The sequence below is a fragment of the Pipistrellus kuhlii genome, unplaced genomic scaffold (genome assembly GCF_014108245.1).
Source record: "Pipistrellus kuhlii isolate mPipKuh1 unplaced genomic scaffold, mPipKuh1.p scaffold_m20_p_13, whole genome shotgun sequence".
Lineage (NCBI taxonomy): Eukaryota > Metazoa > Chordata > Mammalia > Chiroptera > Vespertilionidae > Pipistrellus > Pipistrellus kuhlii.
The window spans coordinates 18,063,485-18,084,568 of NW_023425438.1; the positions used below are offsets into that span (position 1 = coordinate 18,063,485).

At 39.2% G+C, this 21,084-nt stretch overlaps 2 protein-coding genes across 5 annotated transcripts in view; one reads left to right on the top strand and one right to left on the bottom strand.

Annotated features, from left to right (window-relative positions):
• The window catches only part of THADA (THADA armadillo repeat containing), a 283,517-nt gene that overhangs the window by 140,438 nt on the left and 121,995 nt on the right, over positions 1 to 21,084 (bottom strand). The window lies entirely within an intron of this gene.
• LOC118717298 (proteasome subunit beta type-6-like) lies at positions 8,271 to 9,047 on the top strand. Its single transcript, XM_036435183.2, is given in 1 exon segment — positions 8,271 to 9,047. A coding segment is annotated over 1 exon segment (717 nt). The 5' UTR covers positions 8,271 to 8,294; the 3' UTR covers positions 9,012 to 9,047.

The following is a 21,084-nucleotide window of genomic DNA, read 5'->3' on the forward strand; positions in this document are numbered from 1 at the left end:
CCTGCAGGCATGTGACTCCAGCTTTACAGTGAGCGGTTTTCAGTTCACAAACACAGGCTACATGGTCAATTTAAGAAACGACACAAAGGTATAGAGAGAGCATACCCTCTTCTTTTTAGAGGAAAGGTTTAGAAAGAAATGTGTGGGGGTTTTTTGGTTCCGTTTTTAAAAGTTTTTGTTTGTTTTTTTTAGCCTCCAAATATTCCAGAACGTCTGATAGCTCTCTTTTGCCACTTTAAATACAAATTTCTCATTCTGGCAGTCAAGGCACTCTAAATCTAGCCCAGACTGGCTGAACAAATCATCAGATGCTGAGTAAGCCTTTCTTAGACCGACAGAACTTGACTTTACAGGTGACAATTTCTGAAAAGACATGAAAATCTTGTAAAAACTAAGCAGCCTGTGAGTCTAGTGAGTGTTCAATGTACACGGATGATAATTTTAAAGTGAACACTTTAAAACGTGAACAATTTTATGAACTTCCCGTTGGCAATAATATGCTACATTTCTGAAAGATTCCAATACCCATGTTAAAACCCAAGAAAGGAAAAAGGGATTCAGGTAAGAACATTTTCTGAGTTTCTGTGACATGTCAGGCAATGTGCTCAGTGCTTTCAACCATTTTACCTCAATTCTAGTACTCAAACCCTATAAAGTAAGTATGCAAACATATGTAGGATTTTGTCTAGTGGGAACATGCACAAAATGTTTAGTTACCAAATAAAATGTAACCACAATCAAAGTGCTTTGTGAAATTTCTTTCTGTTTACTAATGGCTATGCAATCCTTTATAAGCAATGTATCCCACTAATTCCAATGGTTAAAACTCATATTTGTAGATTCCATACACAATGAATTGGTGGCTTAAATATGTTTTCTATTGCTCTAACTAGTGTTTAACAAAATAAAACCTAAAATTTTATAATATGTTACCCTTAAGAAAGGCAAATTAGTCACCAGGATATAATAACTGACCCAAAGTCATCCACCAAAATTGTAGTTTTTGTAGTAGAGCCACCCACCAAAGGTTGATGAAGCACCCATGTGAGACTGAGGCTCCCCAAAGACTGTGGCAGTATCCTCTGCTGTCCCCCATCAATATCGATTACCTGGTCAAATCATCGGCAATCTTTCAAAGTATGTTATTTATTTAAAGACAAGTTCAAAATGTCCAAGAATAGATGACCTATTTTGGAGGAGTAAATCTGAAGCAGAAACTCTTACATTGTCCCTTGGTGTGTGTTTTTAAAATATATTTTTATTGATTTCAGAGAGGAAGGGAGAAGAAGAGAGAAATAGAAACATCAATGATGAGAGGGTATCACTGATTGGATGCCTCCTACATGCCTCACACTGGGGACCAAGCCCGCAACCCGGGCATGTGCCCTTAATCGGAATCAAACATGGGACCCTTCAGTCCGCAGGCTGACGCTATTTCCACTGAGCCAAACTGGCAGGGCCCTTTGGTGTCTCTTAAGCAAGACTTTTAAAACATCCTCAAATCAAAACATTAGCATCTAGCAATGTGGCCGCAGGAAATTACATAATATCCTTTCATAGCCTCATCTGTAAAATACGACTGGAATAAGTGATCTCTAAGGTCTTTTTCAATAACAAAACCATGTAATTCAATGGACATTTAAACATTCTAGGAAGACAGTTATCTCTTTTATTTTAAAATATCTTTATGACTTCTTGACTTGTTCCATCGCTTAATCGAATAATATCGATGCCAATAATAAAAGTTTTATGTCTAACGCTAACCACACTCAATTTTTCTATGGTTGAAGCCAATTTTCTCTAGTGTAAGCCTCTCTAAAGTTGGAGAACAAATGACCAGTGTTTTCTACACACAGGAAAACCCTTCATTAACGATACTGGAGTCCTGTCATTGAGTCACCCCTTAAGCTTCCCTTTTGTGGGCTAAAGCAACCCCAACGCCTTTAATCATGTAGAACCTCTTCTCAAGAATCTAGTTAATTATTTTGCCTCTACAGAGAGTAAATGAATCCTCCCAATATTATCAGCTAAAGCGATGATTTGTGCTACTGCAGGATGAGAGAAATTTGAGCATTTCTTTTAATTTGATTACTTTCCAGAGACTGCAATTCATTTTTGCTAAAGCTAATTAATGCCCCCGAGTCACCCTCCTTAGATTTCATAGCAACACTTCAAGCTAAAATCAGAAAGAATGAATTTTAAAAAACAAAGCACATGGAAAATTTTGAAAAATTCCAAGAAATTGTGTTTTTGGCCTGAAAAAAAAAAAAAAAAAAACACACCACACCACACCAACACAAACAAACAAACAAAAAAAAAAAACAGCACAAAAGAGCAATGAATATTGAGATGTTAGCAACAGCCCTGCCACAGGGAAGATTCTTTTCTCAAATTAAGACTGCAATTAGGTAAATTGAGTTGTACATCAGCATGCCTATGGCATCCAAACAGACAACTTCCACCCCTATTTTTAAATACCTTCAGGAAAAGTTTTACATCCTCCTTTGGTTGCCCAATGCCCACATCAATGTCCTAGTATAATAAAAAAGCACTTCCTTAAGTATAATTATACTCTCTCTTGCTGTAACTTAAATTTGTTTTTCTACATGTCAGGGAAATAAATGCCTATATTTAAAACAATAACCTTTTGACTTATGTCCAGAATATGTTCTAAATGATATGAAAACAACCCAATGAAAAAATTGGGTCAAACTTTGAACCAACACTTAAGCAGAAAAGATATATGAATGGCAAATACTAAACATATGTAAAGATACTCAACATCCTTAGTCATTAAAGAAGTTCAAATTGAGACCACACTGAGTTACCACTACATACTCACCAGAAAGACTAAAATTAAAAAGATTGAGCCTACCAAGTGTTGGCTGGCATATGGAACCATAGGACTGTTCATCCTCTGCTGGTGGGACTACAGAATGATACAGTCACTTTGGAAAATAATTTGGCAGTTTCTTAAATAGTCAAATGTACACTTTCCATATAACCCTCTCATTCCACTCCTGTGTTTACCGCTGTGGTTGGCAAACTGCAACTCACGAGCCACATGTGGCTCTTTGGCCCCTTGAGTGTGGCTCTTCCACAAAATAACGGCCTGGGCGAGTCTATTTTAAAGAAATGGCATTAGAAGAAGTTTAAGTTTAAAAAATTTGGCTCTCAAAAGAAATTTCAATCGTTGTACTTGTTGATATTTGACTCTGTTGACTAATGAGTTTGCTGACCACTGCCCTAGAGAAATAAAAACGTATGTGCAGTCAAAGACCTGTACATGAATAATTCTAGCACCTTTATTTCATGCTGGCAGCTGGAGGAAGGAAAGCCCCGATAGGCCCTGATCACCAGTCAGGCCTAGGGACTCTACCCAATGGGTCCCATATTGCAAGAGGGCACAGGCTGAGCTGAGGGATACCTCTCTCCCCCACACTCTGTGCACGAATTTGTGCACCGGGCCTCTAGTTTTAATATAAGGGATTTGAGCATCCTCAAATCCTAGGGGCTCCTAGAACCAACCCCCCCATAGGACACTAAGGGACTGTAGTTAAGTTTTTGGATAATCAAAAATTATATGCATTGCCCCTGACCCCTGCATTGTTCTAGGGTCAATTGTAGTATATGAATTCTAGAAAATACAAATTAAACCACAGTGACAATTTGGAGAATAGCCATTGCCTGGTGATGGGAGTGGGGATGAGAGAGGGGCTCGAGGAAACTTTTGTGAGTGATGGATTATGATATGTTCACTATCTTTACAGTGGTGATGGTTTTATGTGTGTATAAACTTATCAAATTATACACTCTAAACATGTGTAGTTGATTTTATATCAATTATACCTTGACACTAATATATTTTTTAAAATATATTTTATTGATTTTTTACAGAGAGGAAGGGAGAGAGATAGAGAGCTAGAAACGTCGATGAGACGTTTCCACCGACCAGCTGCCTCTTGCACACCCCCTACCGGGGATGTGCCCACAACCAATGTACATGCCCCTAACCGGAATCGAACCTGGGACCTTTCAGTCCGCAGACTGATGCTCTACCACTGAGCCAAACCGGTTTCAGCGACACTAATATTTTTAAGAATAATCTCTTACACACATTAGAAAGTTATTAAGTTGTACCTCTTGTCTTATTTTCCCTTCTTAGCCTCCAGCACCATTTTCAAAACATCCCAAGTCTCTTCTTCCTCATATTAAACAATGTAGCTATTTCCTTTGAACTTTTATGACCAGAATTAACTTTTCCTTGTGCTTTCTTAAAAAACCAAATCAATAAATATTTAGGTTGTAACAATCATATATGAATTTTTTAACCCCACCCCTTTTTTTCAGGACAATGTCCAAGTTTTCCACATTTTTTAAAAATATTGTTGACACTATTACAGATATCCCCATTCCCCTTGTCCCCCATTACTCACCTCCATCCAGCCTCCTCCACATGCTCTTCTATGATAGGCTCAGAGACATTAACTGATATGGCCAAGCTCACAAAGGGAGTGAGTGGACAAGCTGGGATTCCAAGTCAAGTCTATCTGACTCTAATGTCTGTGCTAGTTACAAACCAGTGTGCCCCAACTGTAAGATATTTTGAACAACAATCACATGTATTAAAAGAAATTCAAAAGACTGAACAACAGTAACATGTTAAAAGGAATTAAACTTTATTATTCTTATGTACCCTTGACAATTCAAATCATTTGACCAAGCAATATTGACTTTGTTGGGCCAGCTTCAGTAAACTCATCTGAATTTAGCAGTATGATTTTCTATTTGAGTATTTATAGATTATCTCCTCCATCTTTAGTAGATTAAACCTGGTTCGTACTATCTTTCATTTTTGCTTATTTTGGTAACTGTCTTATTCCACAATGAAAAAATAATTTTCAACTCATCCCAGTTTTAATCATACTGAATTTTGAAAAAATAAAAACTAAGTTGGTGTACTATTATTTAATACGTCCAAATAAATGCACAATGGAGACTGTTGTGCAAAGTTTGAAGATGAAACAAACTGATCATCACACACATATACCCTACCACTAATTAAAAATATACTAATGTTACAAGTATACAATTTCAGTGGTGGTGCTATCTTTGTTCAGAAACAAGGTACATTACTATATGGCTGAAGCCCTCCAGCCTTTAATTAGGTTACTGATTATAAGAAGAATCACATTACCTGAATTGTGACTAAGGCTTATTTAATGCATTAACTTCATGATAACTGTATTTTAAGATAGGGAGCATGTCAATAAAAAATTCTAGTCACGTCCTCCAACCTAGCCATGTAACATTTACTAGGAGAAAATCATTGCTAATTCCCACTGCTACTTTTAGTGGCAAGAGATATTTTATACTATATTTTAAGCCTAAGTAGCACTAAAGAGAAGCTTCACAGAAGGTATATTAAAAAATAAGAAAATCATTAAGTTACATTCGTTATTTTAATTTGAATTCAAAATAAATTTAGCTTTAATTCAATATCTCACTCCCTACCTTCCCTATCAATTAAAAAAAAAAAAAAGAGGCCAGTGAAAATTGTATAAGTCATTCTTCAGTCATGACAAGGACATAACCCTTCAACCTAAGATTAAAAATAAATGCTATGTGTGAAATTCAATACTGCTTAACTTCTGGGTGCTAAGGTTTAATAAATATAACGTTTCAAAGAAGTTAAACAATCTAGATCATTTCTGGCCATTTTCATGATTTTATCAGTAGAGTTCTATGGCTTTGGCTACATTTGCTAGTGTTTAAATCCTGGGTAAACGGGTAAAAATTTGGCATCATTCAGTCTATAATCAGTATCACCAGTTCGTACAAGGCACAGAAAAGTTCTCTACTCCCCCAGATGCTTCAATGCATTTCATTTTTTATTCAAATGATTATTCTGACAAAACCATTAGTCAAGAAGAAAGCAAAGAAACCTTATTTTACAAAGTTGAGAGTTTAAAGACACACCTTTCACACCAGACTGCTTTACCTATGCTATTTCTGGCAAAAATCTTTATTTCCTATAAGAATACATTTTTAGAAAAAAATCCCTATTTTTCTTAACTATGAAGTTAGGGCTTGTTTTTACTGGTTTCACTCCAAGTGAGCTTTTCTGTTTTAAATTTACCTTAGCGCTTCCTAAGTTCCTATATTTTCTTGCCTTTTTAAAGAAAAATACTAAATTTAAATATGAGAAAGGTACTGCTAAAACCTTTCACAACTGCCTTCATTGATGGTAGGAATAAGTACCACAGGGGTGCACAGTCATAAGGGAAAAAGATGCGTCTCCCAGTCAGAGTTCTAAGTTCAGCTCTCTCATGGTTAACAAGAAAAAATGTTTCCTTATTTAGGATAAGGCTAGTTTCACACTTTCTTTTTTCTATCCTAAAATTCAAATTGCAGCTATGTCACAAGGTAACATGTTTGCAGGGTTTGAGAAGTTTCTTGGCTTAGCGAAAAAAGTGCAATGGTCTAGTCCTCAAAAAGGTTCCCCTTACCTAGCCCTCCAGCAGAGAGGTTGAAAGAGCTTGTGGAATCTCTAGTCAAGAGTTTTATAGCAAACATGGACTGGGTGGGGGACAGAAGCTAACAGGAAAACAGAAGGTCAGAGTTAAGCTTAATTTGGTAAAGCAAGTTGTGCTTGGACACTTAATAGCTGCCAGATACCCAAGATTAGGGTAATTTACTTAATGCTGCTTCTAGTCATGGAGGGTTTCAATGCCACTATTTGAAAATCGGAGGAATAATAGTGCTACTATTCCAGGCATCGTGAGACCCGATTCCCCTTCTTTTTTGTTACATTCATGGAAAAGTGTTTATAGTTGTTTAGAATCAATCATTTTCAAGACAGGTCTCTTTTCTGATCCCAGACTTCCCAATGTGCCCATGATGGCAGCAAAACAGTCTCTTCGTCTTGCATTAATTAAGGTTCTCTGTGCTCCCAGTCACTCGTTCTTAAAAGGGTACATATTGCCTTATGTGCAAAAGCAACCTCATCCAAAATAAAGCAGACCGCGGAGCCCATTCCTACGGTTTTCCAGCTCTGACCAAAGTACTGGGGCTGCCAAGAAGCAGGTATTTATTTATTTGTTTGTTTGTTTATTTATTTATTTTACTTTACAATATGCATAATATAACTTACACATTCTTAAGTGCACAGTTCAGTGCCATTAAGTACATCTACCAAGCAGTTTTAAAGCATTTTGGACTCTGGCCTCAGGGTCATTCACTGGCCGATACTCATGGCTTCACAGAGATAAATGTCCTTCTATTTCTAGGTAATCTTTTGGCTAAGAATTCAAAGTCAGGGCTCATTCAACACACTAGGGTTTGCATACTTTGAAGTGAAGAATGAACCACCCCAAACAAGCATTTGTCCATTTCCTTCCAGATGGAAGATAGAAATGTTGATAGTCTCTTCCTTGCCATTAAACCTTTCGGAAAATAAGGAGCCTACTATTCCCTGCCCTTTGGGATTTTTACAAACATCAGGCTGCAGTTCAGAACACAGACAAGAAGCTGTCCAAGGAAAACATGCCCTCAAATTAACAGGATCTAAACAAAGCTGGAACTAGGTAATTAATGGCAGGAATTGGACTCTGCTCGCTTGCTTCTCTGATAACAATCTGGCATTTTATCAGGAGGGTCTTTTATCTGGAAGATTCACTATGTTCTGCTGCTGGACCTATTCGGGGAGAGAACAAGGACAAACTTTCATCCTGGAAAGGAAACGGAACCACATGTAGAAGCAAGAAAGCGTTAAAGCTGTAAATAAAGACCTCCAAGTCTTTCCCTGCCAGAGGGAGAAGGCAATGAAAACCAAGATGTCTTCTCTCACAGAAAGCCTGAGAGCAAGTTCTGGTGGGGACAAAGCCACTGTAGTCCTCACCCAGGCCATACATGTGATGGCAATTTGCTTTCTGCCTTTTTAAAAAAATATATAGTTTTATTTATTTCAGAGAGGAAGAAAGAGAGAGAAAAAGCAATGATGAGAGAGATTCATTGATCGGCTGCCTCCTGTATGCCAGTGACTGGGATAGAGCCACATCCCAGGCCTGTGCCCTGACCAGGAATCTAACTATGACTTCTCAGTTCTTAAGTTGATGCTCATCCACTGAGCCACGCCCATGCTGGCTGGGCTTGCTTTCTGCCTTTGTTCCAAGTTCTGCACCCTCTCCCCAAGCCCTTGCCTTATCCCATCTCTTATCTAACCAGTGTCTTCCATTTCTTTCTGTCAAAGCCAATGAAACCTAGTTGCTTTGCGGCAGCACCAGAGGAGAAAGATGGCGGCCACCTTAGTAGCGAGAGGAGCAGGTCCCGCACCCGCCTGGGGGCCGGAGGCCATTACCCCCGACTGGGAAAACCGGGAAGTCTCCACAGGGACCACTATCAGGGACGTTCAGTTAGACGGGGGCGTGGTTCTGGGGGCCGATTCCCGAACAACCACTGGGTCCTACATCGCCAATTGAGTGACTGACAAGCTAACCCCCATTCATGATCGAATCTTCTGCTGCCACTCCGGCTCTGCAGCGGATACCCAGGCTGTAGCTGATGCTGTTACCTATCAGCTTGGTTTCCACAGCATTGAGCTGAATGAGCCTCCTCTGGTACACACTGCAGCCAGCCTCTTTAAGGAAATGTGTTACCGATACCGGGAAGACCTGATGGCAGGAATCATCGTTGCAGGCTGGGACTCCCAAGAAGGAGGGCAGGTGTACTCGGTGCCCATGGGGAGGATGATGGTAAGACAATCCTTTGCCATTGGAGGTTCTGGAAGCTCCTATATTTATGGCTATGTCGATGCTACCTACTGGGAAGGTATGACCAAGGAAGAGTGTCTGCAATTCACTGCCAATGCTCTCGCTTTGGCCATGGAGAGGGATGGCTCCAGTGGTGGGGTGATCCGTCTGGCATCCATATCAGAATCAGGGGTAGAGCGGCAGGTACTCTTGGGAGACCAGATCCCCAAATTCTCCATTGCCACTTTACCACCTCCCTGAATCCTGGGATTCTAGGATACAATAAGAGACATCCCCTACTGACCCAAAATTCAATAAACAGTTTGTCAAAGAAAAAAAAAAAAAAAAAAAAGCCAATGAAACCTAAGCTAATTCATACAGTGGTATAAATTAGTAACAATAACTTAGAATGATATATATACCTCACAGTGGGATCCCCATTTTAGGAGTCAAAACCATATAACTTCAAGAACAAAGTATACCCATGAAACTTCGAGGTTCAGCTCAAAAAAGAGGTAGCATCAGAGAAAACTGGGTGAGCGGAGGGCACTGTTTAAGACCTCTCAAATCATTTCATACAGCTGCCAACTATCCCAGGTGAATGGCTGCGGTGGGGTAGGAGCTGGCCCTCTGAAAGGCTTCCTTCCCAAGGGAAAAGGAGACTGGCGTGGGAGTGCATAACAATTAGTAGTAGAAAGCATTCCCTATTCCCCTTTCAGACACGGCCACTCCTCTCAGACCTCGTAACAACATGTCAAGAATTGGTTATGGAAGGACTCAGGAAAAACAGGGCTTTGAGTTCTCCACCCTACTGAGAACCCAGGAATATTTATCCAAGGTTGAGCCAGAATGACTGGCCAATTCCAAAACCCACAGCCTGGGGCTTATAATCCTGAGTACAGATTGCCCGGCAATGCTAGATCCTCCTGGAAGGCTGCATAGCAATCCTGTGGAGCCTCCTAGTTTCATATGGAGGCCCCTTCATGACAGTTTGCAGCAGGGCAGACAAGTGAGGGGTGGGGGTGGGGAGAGGGGCGGGTGGGGGAGGCGCCAGGAAGCCCCTCTGCTGGCCAGCTTTCAATGGGGGAATTCTATCAGCATTCTAAAGCTGCTACTTCAGGGACGTGTTCAACCATGCAGCAGAATGCAAATCCCTTGCTAGTCTTTTCAAGTTTTCCCTAAGTCCGGTTCTCATTCTGGCTGTGAATTAAATTCTGATGTCTTAAATCATGTTGGAAAAAAAAAAAAAGGGGGTAAGAACTGATTGAATTATGTTAATTATAAGGCATTGAAGCCCAGTAGACAACAAGAATTACGTTTCTAAAGTTTCTGTTCGCTAGACTTAGGCAGGTTATAATTAGTATTAAGTAAGTTTTACTTTTCATTTTAGCCAAGCTGAAAAGAAGCTGAGCCTTAAACTCTGGCTTTACAAGAAAAGAAAAAAAAAGAAGAAGAAGAAAAAAAAAAGATTCTCCTGGAAAAGAAAAATGAATAAACAGTCAAGCAAAAAACAAACCAACACTACTCACCCATTACCCAAAAGGGCGGCTTAAAGAACTTACTTGGTTTAATGTTTGAAAATATTTTCTACCCACTGCTTTGTAAATTATTTTCTTGTCTGTGTGACACATCCCTCAGTAACAATTCAGCTTTTCCTTGGCGCCCTAGATATATTTCCAGTTTCTACCAAAACAGATGGCCCTTTTCTGCATAAATGTAATAATCAAAAAGGACCAGGCTTGTTTACACAGTAGCACCCTTCGGACAAATATATATATTTTGTTAATCTCTGGACGTGGTAGAGACCGAACACAAAATCTCATTCATGTGGGCCCGTCTAATTTTGATTATGTGAATATTCAGACCAAGGCTGAGCTAACCTTTGGGATGGAGAGTTTTTATTTAAAGTTAGGAGAATTGTGGCCATCTCTTAGGAACATGAGGACATGAATATCCCAGAGCAGGAATTCTTCTTGGGGCACATCTCATGTCAGGGCACATCTCATGTCAGCCTTTGTGATATGAACTATTAACTAGTATGTTCACCAGATGCCACTGTTAACCCACCCGTTAGAGCAGTTCCCTAAAGTTACTATACACAATTTGGGGTAATGAAACTTTTATTTCATAATATTCAGTAATTTGAACACTTCACTGATTCAGACTTGCCCTTTTTTCCCAAATAAGTTTAGGATTACCATTTAAGACAATTTTTAAAAATTTTAACATGTATTTATATTTTTGTAATTCTGTTTTTCTCTCTGAGTAAAAAGGGTGCTCAAGTAAGCTGTGTGTGAAAGTACTTTGTAACGAAAGTACTTTGTAAGTTTCTAATTCTTATATAAATGTTTGTTACTGTTATTTTTCTTTTTCCTTTCAACAGTTCTGAAGATTTTCAAAATTATGTGAAGCTTCAACAGTGGAAAATTCAGATGGTAAAGACAGATGGAAAGTATATTTTCTAATAGTTTTAAAATTATGCATAAATGGTAGCCCACAAATAATCTCATGAAGATTCTGTGCTTCTTGCCTGGCCAGCATGGCTCAGTGGTTGAGGGTTGACCTATGAACCAGAAGGTCAAAGTTCAATTCCAATTAGGGCATATGCCCTGGTTTCGGGCTCAATCTCCAGTCCTGCAGAAGGCAGTCAATAATGATTCTGTCTCAACACTTATGCTTCTATTCTTTCTCCCTCTCTCTTTCTCTCTGAAATCAATGGAAAAAAAAATAAAATATATATATATATATGTAAAGATTCTGTGCTTAACCTTGACATATTTTCTTTTTGCTAAAACACAACTATGCAATGACCAGTTATTTCCTATTATAAAGAAAAATTCTTTTGTAAGAAATTCTCGGTATTTCTCAAGAATCTCAGAATTTCAGTTGAGCCAGTTTTATTTAGCAACCTGTCACAACCATTTGTACTCAAATGCATGTTTTTCTTCCTTTTCTACTAATTTCAGATTGTAAAATGAGATCACTGCCAAAGCAATGCCCAAGGGAGATAGTGGAAGAGATATCTCAAGAAAGCAAAGTAAGACCAAATGCCTGTTATTTAAAACTGCAGTTTAATTTTGGCATGTTCAGAACCAGCTAGTCCTATTTCACGGCTATAGCAAACAGATGCATTAGAAAGGCCTACTGTAGTGTTAAGCATTAGCACAGCTAAGGGAGTGGCCAGAGCCTGGGTTCTAGTGTGCTGGGTTTGAACCCACCTTATCACTTACTAGTGGTATGGCCTAAGGCACATTTCTAAACTTCCCAATGCCCTAACTTGCCCTCTCTGTAGAATGGGAATAGCAACATTACGGTGTTGTCATGATAATTAAATTAGTATGTATTAAGTCCTAAAATAGTGTTCAGCCCATAGAAATATTTGCTAAGTGTTATCATTTTTCACTAATTAGATGAAAAACAAATTAGAGCAAAGAAGATAGGTACCAAGAAGCAGTATAGCACAAAGGACACCTCATTATGCCAAAAATCTTATCTGATTCTCTGCTATGTTTCTATCATGCTTGACAAATAATCAGTGTTTGCAATAAATCTCTGTTGATTAGATGAATAAATGAATCAGTATCTGACTCCTTAACGAATTATTTTTTGACTGGGGAAATATGCTTATCCTTCTGGGCCTTGGCTTTTCCAACTCCAAAGAAAGGTACTTGCCACTTGCTACCTCAAAGTGATAATCAATATTAAAAAAAAAAAAAAAAGCAAATTGTTTCAAACTTATTGGCCTTTTAAACCAAAAGTCAATGGTTTTTTAAACCAATGTACTTTTGTTATTGGGTACACATGAATGATATAGGGGAAAAGGGTGGGGAGCAGTCCTATGTGATACCCTAAATCCTCATTCTAACATGTTTCCTTTGAAGAAATCCTCTGACTACAGTTGGCCAGGTAGAATGTGATATTAGACATATGTTAGGCCCTAAGAGATGCCTGCTCAAATCTCAGTGTGCAAATGAATTACCTGGGGGCTTATTTTGAAATTGCTGACTTTTAAGTATCTGTGGGACATGTAAAAGGAACTGTCTAAGGCCCTGGCCAGGTAGCTTAGTCCTGATACGCCAATGTTGAGGGTTTGATCTCTGGTCAGGGCACATAGAAGCAGCAGCCAATGAACACATACATAAGTGGAACAACAAATCAGTTTTTTTCTCTCTCTCTCTTAAAAGTCAATTTTAAGAGATTTGGCTAAAAATAGAAAGTTGAATGATTCTGTACAAGTTCTAGTTAAAGAACTGACTCATTAGTGTATGTGAGCAGCAACTCTGGAAAGTGAATGCAAAGTGAAAAAGAGAGACTGTGGGGCAAAACAAAGAGGCGCACCTACATTTGGAAGACAACAGGTGGGAAAGGCCCTGCCAAGAGGAGAAAGACACAATGGCCAAAGAAGGCCACAAAGGAGGGGGGTCATAAAAAAGGGAATGTACAGCAGTGTCAAATTCCAGGGGAAGATCTAAAAAGACAAGGGTTAAAAAGCATTTGACGGCTTTTGTCACTAAGGAGGTCACTTCTATTTCATCTTTGTAAGTGCAGCTTCAGTGAAGTGGGAGAAGCATCCAGGATATCATGGTTTGATGAACAAATAAGAGGGGAGAAAATGGAGACTATACCATAGACAACCTTTTCCAAGAGTCTGGCTAAAAACAAAGGAGAGAACTAGGGTAGAGCAGGTGTCATGGAGAGAGTCCATGCCTAATGGCCTATATTTTCTCTTGTAAATAAGAGGTGATGAAAGTAGGGGCTTTGGGTTTGGGCAATGACACAAATATTTAATGGATAGAAGAACTGGTGATGAAAAGCACTCGTGAAATAAAATGAAAGATGAAAATAAATGAAGAAGAAAATGTGTGTAATTAGTTTGGAGGGGAGACAAGATGAGCAATCAAGAGTCTCAATGTTAAGGTAAGTAAGAAAAATAAGATACAAAGGGAAAAGTGGTATCTTGTGCAGTTGATGTGATTAAAGAAGCTTGTTTGAATTAGAAGATTATAAACAGACTGGTAAGGATTAAGGGCCAGAGAAGAGGGAGGGGAAAACATAGTGCTAGTCAGTGAAAGATAACCAAAATGTAACCAGACAATCAATGGATCCTTGTTATCCATCACTACTTGAGCCAATTAAGCAGAGACAGAATGGGATCATATGAGTGTTTATTCCAATACTGCCAGCAGTATGGGAGAACAGCAGGTCATCCACAAAAATGTGCTCTGCTGCCCACCACCAGCTGCTTACATTGGGTAGAAGGGCAAAGATTAGATGGAAAGTAGGCAAAAGGGTATGCCAAATGGGCAGTTTCCAGGTCATGCAGGCTCCAGATCTGCAAAGGCCTGTGGGTATGCAAAGGTGTGGGGTCTTCAAAGGGCTAGCAGCTCTGGTTTCTGCAACAAATGTTGTTAACAGGCAGCTCCTGGATGGGGAGGATGGGCCACGTTTTCCAGGTGAGCTCCCAGGTCCCACATGCAACTCCCAGCCAGGTTAGAATATGCCTTCTTTTATCAGAACATAACAATCGCAGTTAACAGAGTATGATTAATATTTCTTACGAGTAGCTGGTCCCCAACATTCTATTTCTGCCCCTATCAAAAATATGCTCATTATTTTTCCTTGTCCTTATTTTAAATTTATAATAATTCACCTTCACCTTCTTATTCTATTCCCTGATATGTTCTACCTAAAGAGAAAAATATATAATTTTTTTTATCTTAAAAGATGAGATGACTGCATGTTAGCTGGTATTTGGGATGTGGTACTGTCAAATCCTTTAATTCAGCATTATTCAGCTACGGTGTTTGAGAAAATAACTAAAACTAAGGAAATAAAAGTTCCTTAGGGAAAATAAAAAAAGTTCCTGTTAAGCACTAACCCATTTATTTTGTTAATTTCCTGGGTCACTCTTGATTCAAGTGGAAGCAAAGCTCTTTATGATGACCTCCAAGTTATGAATTATAAAACTGGGCCGGGACCGGTTTGGCTCAGTGGATAGAGCGTCGGCCTTCGGACTGAAAGGTCCTGGGTTCGATTCCGGTCAAGGGCATGTACCTTGGTTATGGGCACATCTCCAGTGGGGGGTGTGCAAAAGGCAGCTGATCGATGATTCTCTCTCATTGATGTTTCTAACTCTCTGTCCCTCTCAATTCCTCTCTGTGTAAAATCAATAAAATATATTTTAAAAAACAAAAAACAAAAAAAACTGGCTCGCACAATTGCCCCCTTGTGAGAGCCCACTGTCGCAGGCGTCCTCAAACTTTTTAAAGTGGGGGCCAGATCACGGTCCCTCAGAGAGCTGGAGGGCCGGACTATATGAACTACTAATTCCTACTGTAACACCTCGGCTGTGCTCACTGCCCAAAAAACCTGGCGGGCCGGATCAGACTCCTCTGCGGGCCGCATGTGGCCCGCGGGCCGTAGTTTGAAGACGCCTGGTACAGAGTGGACAGCACAGCTTTTCTCAACTCTCACATGAGCAGCTAACCTGGGGGATTTCTTAATGTCCTCCAGATGCCGACTAATGCCCATACTCTTCCTGCCTTGCACTTGTGAAGTCCTCCTGAACTTCTCCAATCCCTGGGGCTCTTCTCCTTGTTCCTTGGTGTATCTGTCACATAATTATGTGGTTAATATACAGAGTATGTCAGGTTCACAAGCATGGGTTTTATCTCACTAATGAGTAACTTCTTCAAGGATAAAAAACCTTTTTTCTTTACTTTGCATCATACCCAAGACCAAACACTAGCAAGGTATACAGTGGATGTTTTACAACTACTTGATTTATCTATTAACTGACTGGATTCTAAGCTTTGGAGTGAATGGCATCAATAGGACATGGAATATCATCATTGTCAAAAATTTCACCTAAGAATGAGGCTGTTTGCAGATTAAATCACTTGTTCTAACATGACCTGAACTGGCCTATTGAAATAACAGATAACATTGAAGAAAAGCTGGTCCCTACAAGTTTTATTTTTCTAGCTTGCTTTGTCATTGCATTCCATATGAGGTGAACTCCTCATTCCTTTTACTAAAATGTATTTAGAAAATGGTCTTAAAGAGATCTGATACCACAAATGAAGTCAGTCAGGCCCTCTTTAGGTACTAAGAGATAAAAATTAGTGACAGATGGCAGAGTATTTTTAATGCCAGAACTTTTTGCAAAAAAAAAAAAAAAAAAAAAAAGCCATTCAATACAGAAAATATGATTTCATTCCACAGGATGAACCTCAGCTACCTCAGGATTTGGAAATTCAGAGGGCCATGAGCAAAGCCCTCCAAATGAAGTGCTAGCTAGGCAGGGCCACAGTGAAAAGGAGACCAAGTAGGTGGCTGTCCAAACTAAGATTTCACCAACATTAGGAAACAATCTTCCAATCCCTTATATAATGCCTACAGTTATACCACCCGAGTTTCATTGCTTTATTTCAAAATGTCTGTGTTATACAACATCTAGCCCCAAGCAAAGTAATGACTAGGATCATTTACATATGTGTATGAATGCAGTGTGAATGCAGGGAGTGGACACAGGTTGGCTTGTAGACAAAGAGGGAAATTTAGCAGCTAAAAACCCTCTGGGCAGAACCAATCATCTTGTTATCCGAGTCCACTAGTAAAATCAAAGGTCAGGGATTCCACAACCATTGATGGAATGGCAGGTCCCTTCTTTCAGGATAGTATAAGAAGGCCTAACCTTTAATCCTGTTCCCTAAGGCTCCTGGAATTTAGCACCACCGGAGGGCGGTGTTCCTAGGCTGGCTAGGTGGAGGAAGTTCTACATTAATAGCACCAGCGAAGCCCTATTCCCAGCTGTTTCTACTTGTAATAGCTAGGTTTAAGGACTCCTGTACTCTCTCTCTAGGCACTTCTGTTCAGGAAGATTCTTCTGGAAGTTTGGACAACAAAGAGTTACCTATTTTAATCGCTTTCAGACAAGCATCTCTGACTTTTCTCAAAAACTCAGATGTTCCTTGTACTTGTCAGAAAACAAATGTGGCTTAAGCCAACATCTGGAATGGAGAAAATATAGCAGCAATAATCAAAAAAGATAATTAAGTTAATAAGGAATGCTTTTCAGACATAACATCCCATAGGCCAAAAGAAAAAAAAATGTTTTCAGAACTATCCAGAACAAAGTTATAGAAGTTACTTAGGAGCTAGATCTAAGTGGATTAACTGCAGAAGGGCACCATGTAGGACCAGACCATTGTGACCTTGGGGCCATGCCAAGAATGGCACCCCAACTTCTCTTCTCTGGGAGAAGGACGAACTCATACCAATGTACAAATGCATGTTGCAGGCTTAGAGAAAAATTTATAATTTCATTCGCTGCACATTTAAAATCCAGCAGTTGTTCAGCTGCTCTGAAATAAGGCATTTCAAAAAGATGCCTTGATGGCCATCTAGCTCATCCTCAGATGCATCGCCTAACATGTGATGAGTTTTCCTTGAACACTTTCAGTGACTGGCAGTATTATGGAAATCTTTCTATTCTGATGGAGAATGTTAACTTTCACAAAATTCTTTATATTGAAATCTGAAATCTATCTGATACTTTCCCATTGGGAGCACAAGACAGAAATTATTTGCCTTCTGCCAAATGGCAGCCTCTGAAGTGTGTAAAGACCATTACCATGTTGCCTCGAAGTTTTTTCCAGCCTAACTATTTCCAGATGTTTAGCTTCCTCCTCATCTTGGTCACCTCCTCTGTATAAATACTAATCTTTCAGTGACTCTCATAAAACGGGAAGCCCAGAGCAGAACATAATAAGCAAAATGATATGGGTTTACTATGACCAGCAGAGTTGAAAGGGACTAAACCCTTCACTATTTGGAAGTAGCAACTGTGTCACACTTCCTCCTTAGGGCTCACCAGAAAATCCCATTCCCCAAGATTTAAAAAATAAAAAACTGCTTTGCAGCCAGCCAGCCCCAGTTTGTATGCACACAATTTTGATTTTTTTCTTTAAAAAAAAAATCAGAATATGAGGCTGTTTGCAGATCTCTGTTAAATGTTATCTTGATAGCCTCTATCAGTCTCGTCTTCCAAGGCTATTTCAAATCTTATTTTTTAATTATGAACTACATGAGACATATCAAATGAAAGAGTATGGAGAATATGACAATCAACCATTTGCCCAGAACCCAACCCAAGAGCACATCACAAAGAGAACTGAAGCTCCTAATATATGTATGCTTCCTCAATTTCATCCTCCTCAACCACAGCGATAATGGCTACTAGCCTAAATTTGTGTTTGCCACTCTCATGCTTAAAGGCTATTTTGAATTTTTACTCCACGACCCACTATATTTATGTTATGTGCAAACCTGATAAACATGCCATCTAGTCTGTCTTCATGTAAGTAAGTAATTTAAATGTTGAATACGGCGGCATTGTCTTCATCTATCAGATTAGTAATGCCTTAAACAATGAGATGACTCAGGCAAGACTTCTTCTTAGGGGATTCTTACTAGCTCTCAGCAAAATAAAGTGTGAGGCACTCACAAGTAATGCACCGAACAATCCAGTCTAAAACAGTTAGTACAATATTTACTGTTGTTTGGTCACTGATAAAATACGCATTTTCCTCTCTCTTTTGAAAACTGTTCTGCAAGCTCCTAGTGTAACATTCCCACCCAGCCCACATTTCCCTCAAATGACTGGCATTGTTCTACACTCAATCTGGGTGCCAGGATTTGCCTTCATGCATAGGAGACAGTGCTCTTTCTCTTTCTCTATCACCTCACTTACACCTGCCTTCAGGGCCTTCCTCTCAGTTGACTGGCAGAGACAAGCCAAAGCAGGAGTTTAAAGTCTGCCCTCTTTCAATCACCATTATATGCCAACTCCATCCTTTCTCTAGAAATTTTCTTAACAAGCAAACCAAGGAGCTTTTTTTCTGCTATTTTGCAAGCAGGATTACCCCATTACGCAGATTGACAGCCCCTATTCATGCTGCATCAACCTGGGAGTCTTTCCCCCCACATGTTTTGGCTTGTTTATAATTCTATGACTTTCAACAGAAAAACGGCACCTCCCTCCTTCTTCTCTTCTTATCAATCCAGACTCCTCTCTGTCGGCTCTAAAGCCTGTAGCAGTGTATAATAGCTACGAAGTGGGCCTCCAGAGCAGTTCACTCGACAGCAGGTAGGAGGGAGGAGTTCAGTCCGGAAAGGCCAGGACCGAGGCTCAGGAGGCCAGAAAGGACCTACATAATATCTAATACCTTAATTTGATAGAAAAGGAAACAGAGGGTCAGAGAGGGGACGTCAAAATAAAAGTGAATGTCAGAGATCGTAATGGAACATAAGATCCCTCAAAGGCCAGGTAAAACACAAAACCTAGCCAACACAAAACCCTCTCTATGTAACCAGTGGAATATGAAATGTGGCTCCAATATTGTAGGACTAGAGTCCCTTAAGTATTTTGAAGATACACAGACCTGTTAAAACACATGCTGTCTCAATTCACAAGGTTTCATTTTGAAACCGGAGCTAGGCAGAGAAAGGTACCAAAAAACAAAAACAAACCAAAAAACCCCACAGCTGCTTCTGCATGGAAAGAGATTAAGACTTATTTGGAGAGAACAATCACTGAACATATAAATTACAGTATGATGCAATAATGACGAATAGCAAGATAAGAGGTTTAAGTAACAAATGCTGCAGCCATTCAGAGGGAGAGATGATTAGAGCTGAGGTGCAGAGAACGAAGGCATGTCTTCCTTCCCAGCAGTGTCTCCACATTTATCTCTCTATAAAGCAATTCCTGTCTTCTCTTTATCTATAAGGATTCTGGGAAGATAGTCAATAGAAAGACACAGCCTTGAAGGAGAGCTCCCAGTATTACACTCACAAATGAAGGTAGAAGCCAGCTACTGTCTACTCCAAAAACCCCCAACTCTACACTGTGGAAAACAAATTCTTTCAACTTCATAACCTGGGTAATGAGTAAATGATAATGCTTGAATTATGTAACTTTCAAGGAAAACAAAACGAAAGTCAATGTTATTTCCCAATAGCAAAGTCTTAAAAGGTCTAATTATTCTTAGTTTTTGTACCTAATCCCTTTTTAAGATTAGTATAATCACAAAATAGTTTAACAAGATAGAAAACACATATTTTCCAATTTTTAAAAAATTGTTGACTAGATTTTTCAAGATCTCAACTAAAAAGTTTTTACTGCCTTGGTCCCTATAGATGTTTTCCATTACCATGTGTTTAATTGAGACTGTTATTACTTATACTTCAATATTGTTTAGAGAACAGAAAAAAAAATTTCACTGAAAATTTATTTAATGTAAACAATGACTAAAATGATTTGGTGAAAAACATTCTGAAGCAATTTGCAATGGAAATAAGCAACAACAACAAAAAAGGGGTGAAGTGGGGGGAGATCCTTCTAAAAGCACTGAAAAAGTGAATAAAAGGCAGTTGAGGGACTGATTTAGCCCACAGATATTAATCTGATGCTGAGAATTTCTGTTTCAGTTGATAGATACCCTTACAGAAATTCTCAGCATCAGATTAATATCTGTGGGATAAATCAGTCCCTCAACTGCCTTTCATTCACTTTTTGGGTGAAAGACAGACTCTTAGATACCTTACAAACAAAGATTCCACTGGTCTAGGGAGGTAAGCAGGCTTGTCCAAGTGTCACAGCAAGGAAGTGGCAGAGCTTGGTCAGAACCAGTTGTCTTGAGTTCAGGGCCCTTGCTCTGTTCAGGACCTCATGCTGTTATAAGGTTTGGGCATATTTGGTTTCCTACAGCTCTTCAATTAAACTTGAAAGTTGCTTGTGAAAGGGAACTCAAAAGTGCATGTCCAGAGATATTTTCGTCTCTAAAAAGCCCCAAACACGTGGCCACTGGTGAGCTGTACTCAGGGAGCTGGTCAGGGTCCCTTTTAAAGCATGTGTAGCTTTGTGGTATTTGACTGGAGGGTGAACTGCTTAAGTTGAAGGCATCTTGTTCATGGTAAAGGGCTGTGTTTCTGGATCCAGCATAGCATCAGGGACATAAAGTATACTGGATCGAAAACAAAAACTTAACAAACGAAACACTGGGATTAGTATGATCATTTCTGTTCCAAGATGATTCCAAGATGATGCAACGATCATAACTGCACACATGCATAACTTTGGAAAATCCAAATCAGAAACTTATAAGTTTTTTAAGTCAACAAAGAAAATCAACAGAGACTTAAGTTTATGCTAACAAATGTGGGATAAGGAATAAAAATAGTAGTAATACAAATATTATTGGAGAGGAAGGAAATGGCAAGTAAGTAGACATAAATCAAAAGGAAATAAAATGCTGTCATTGGGGCCTTT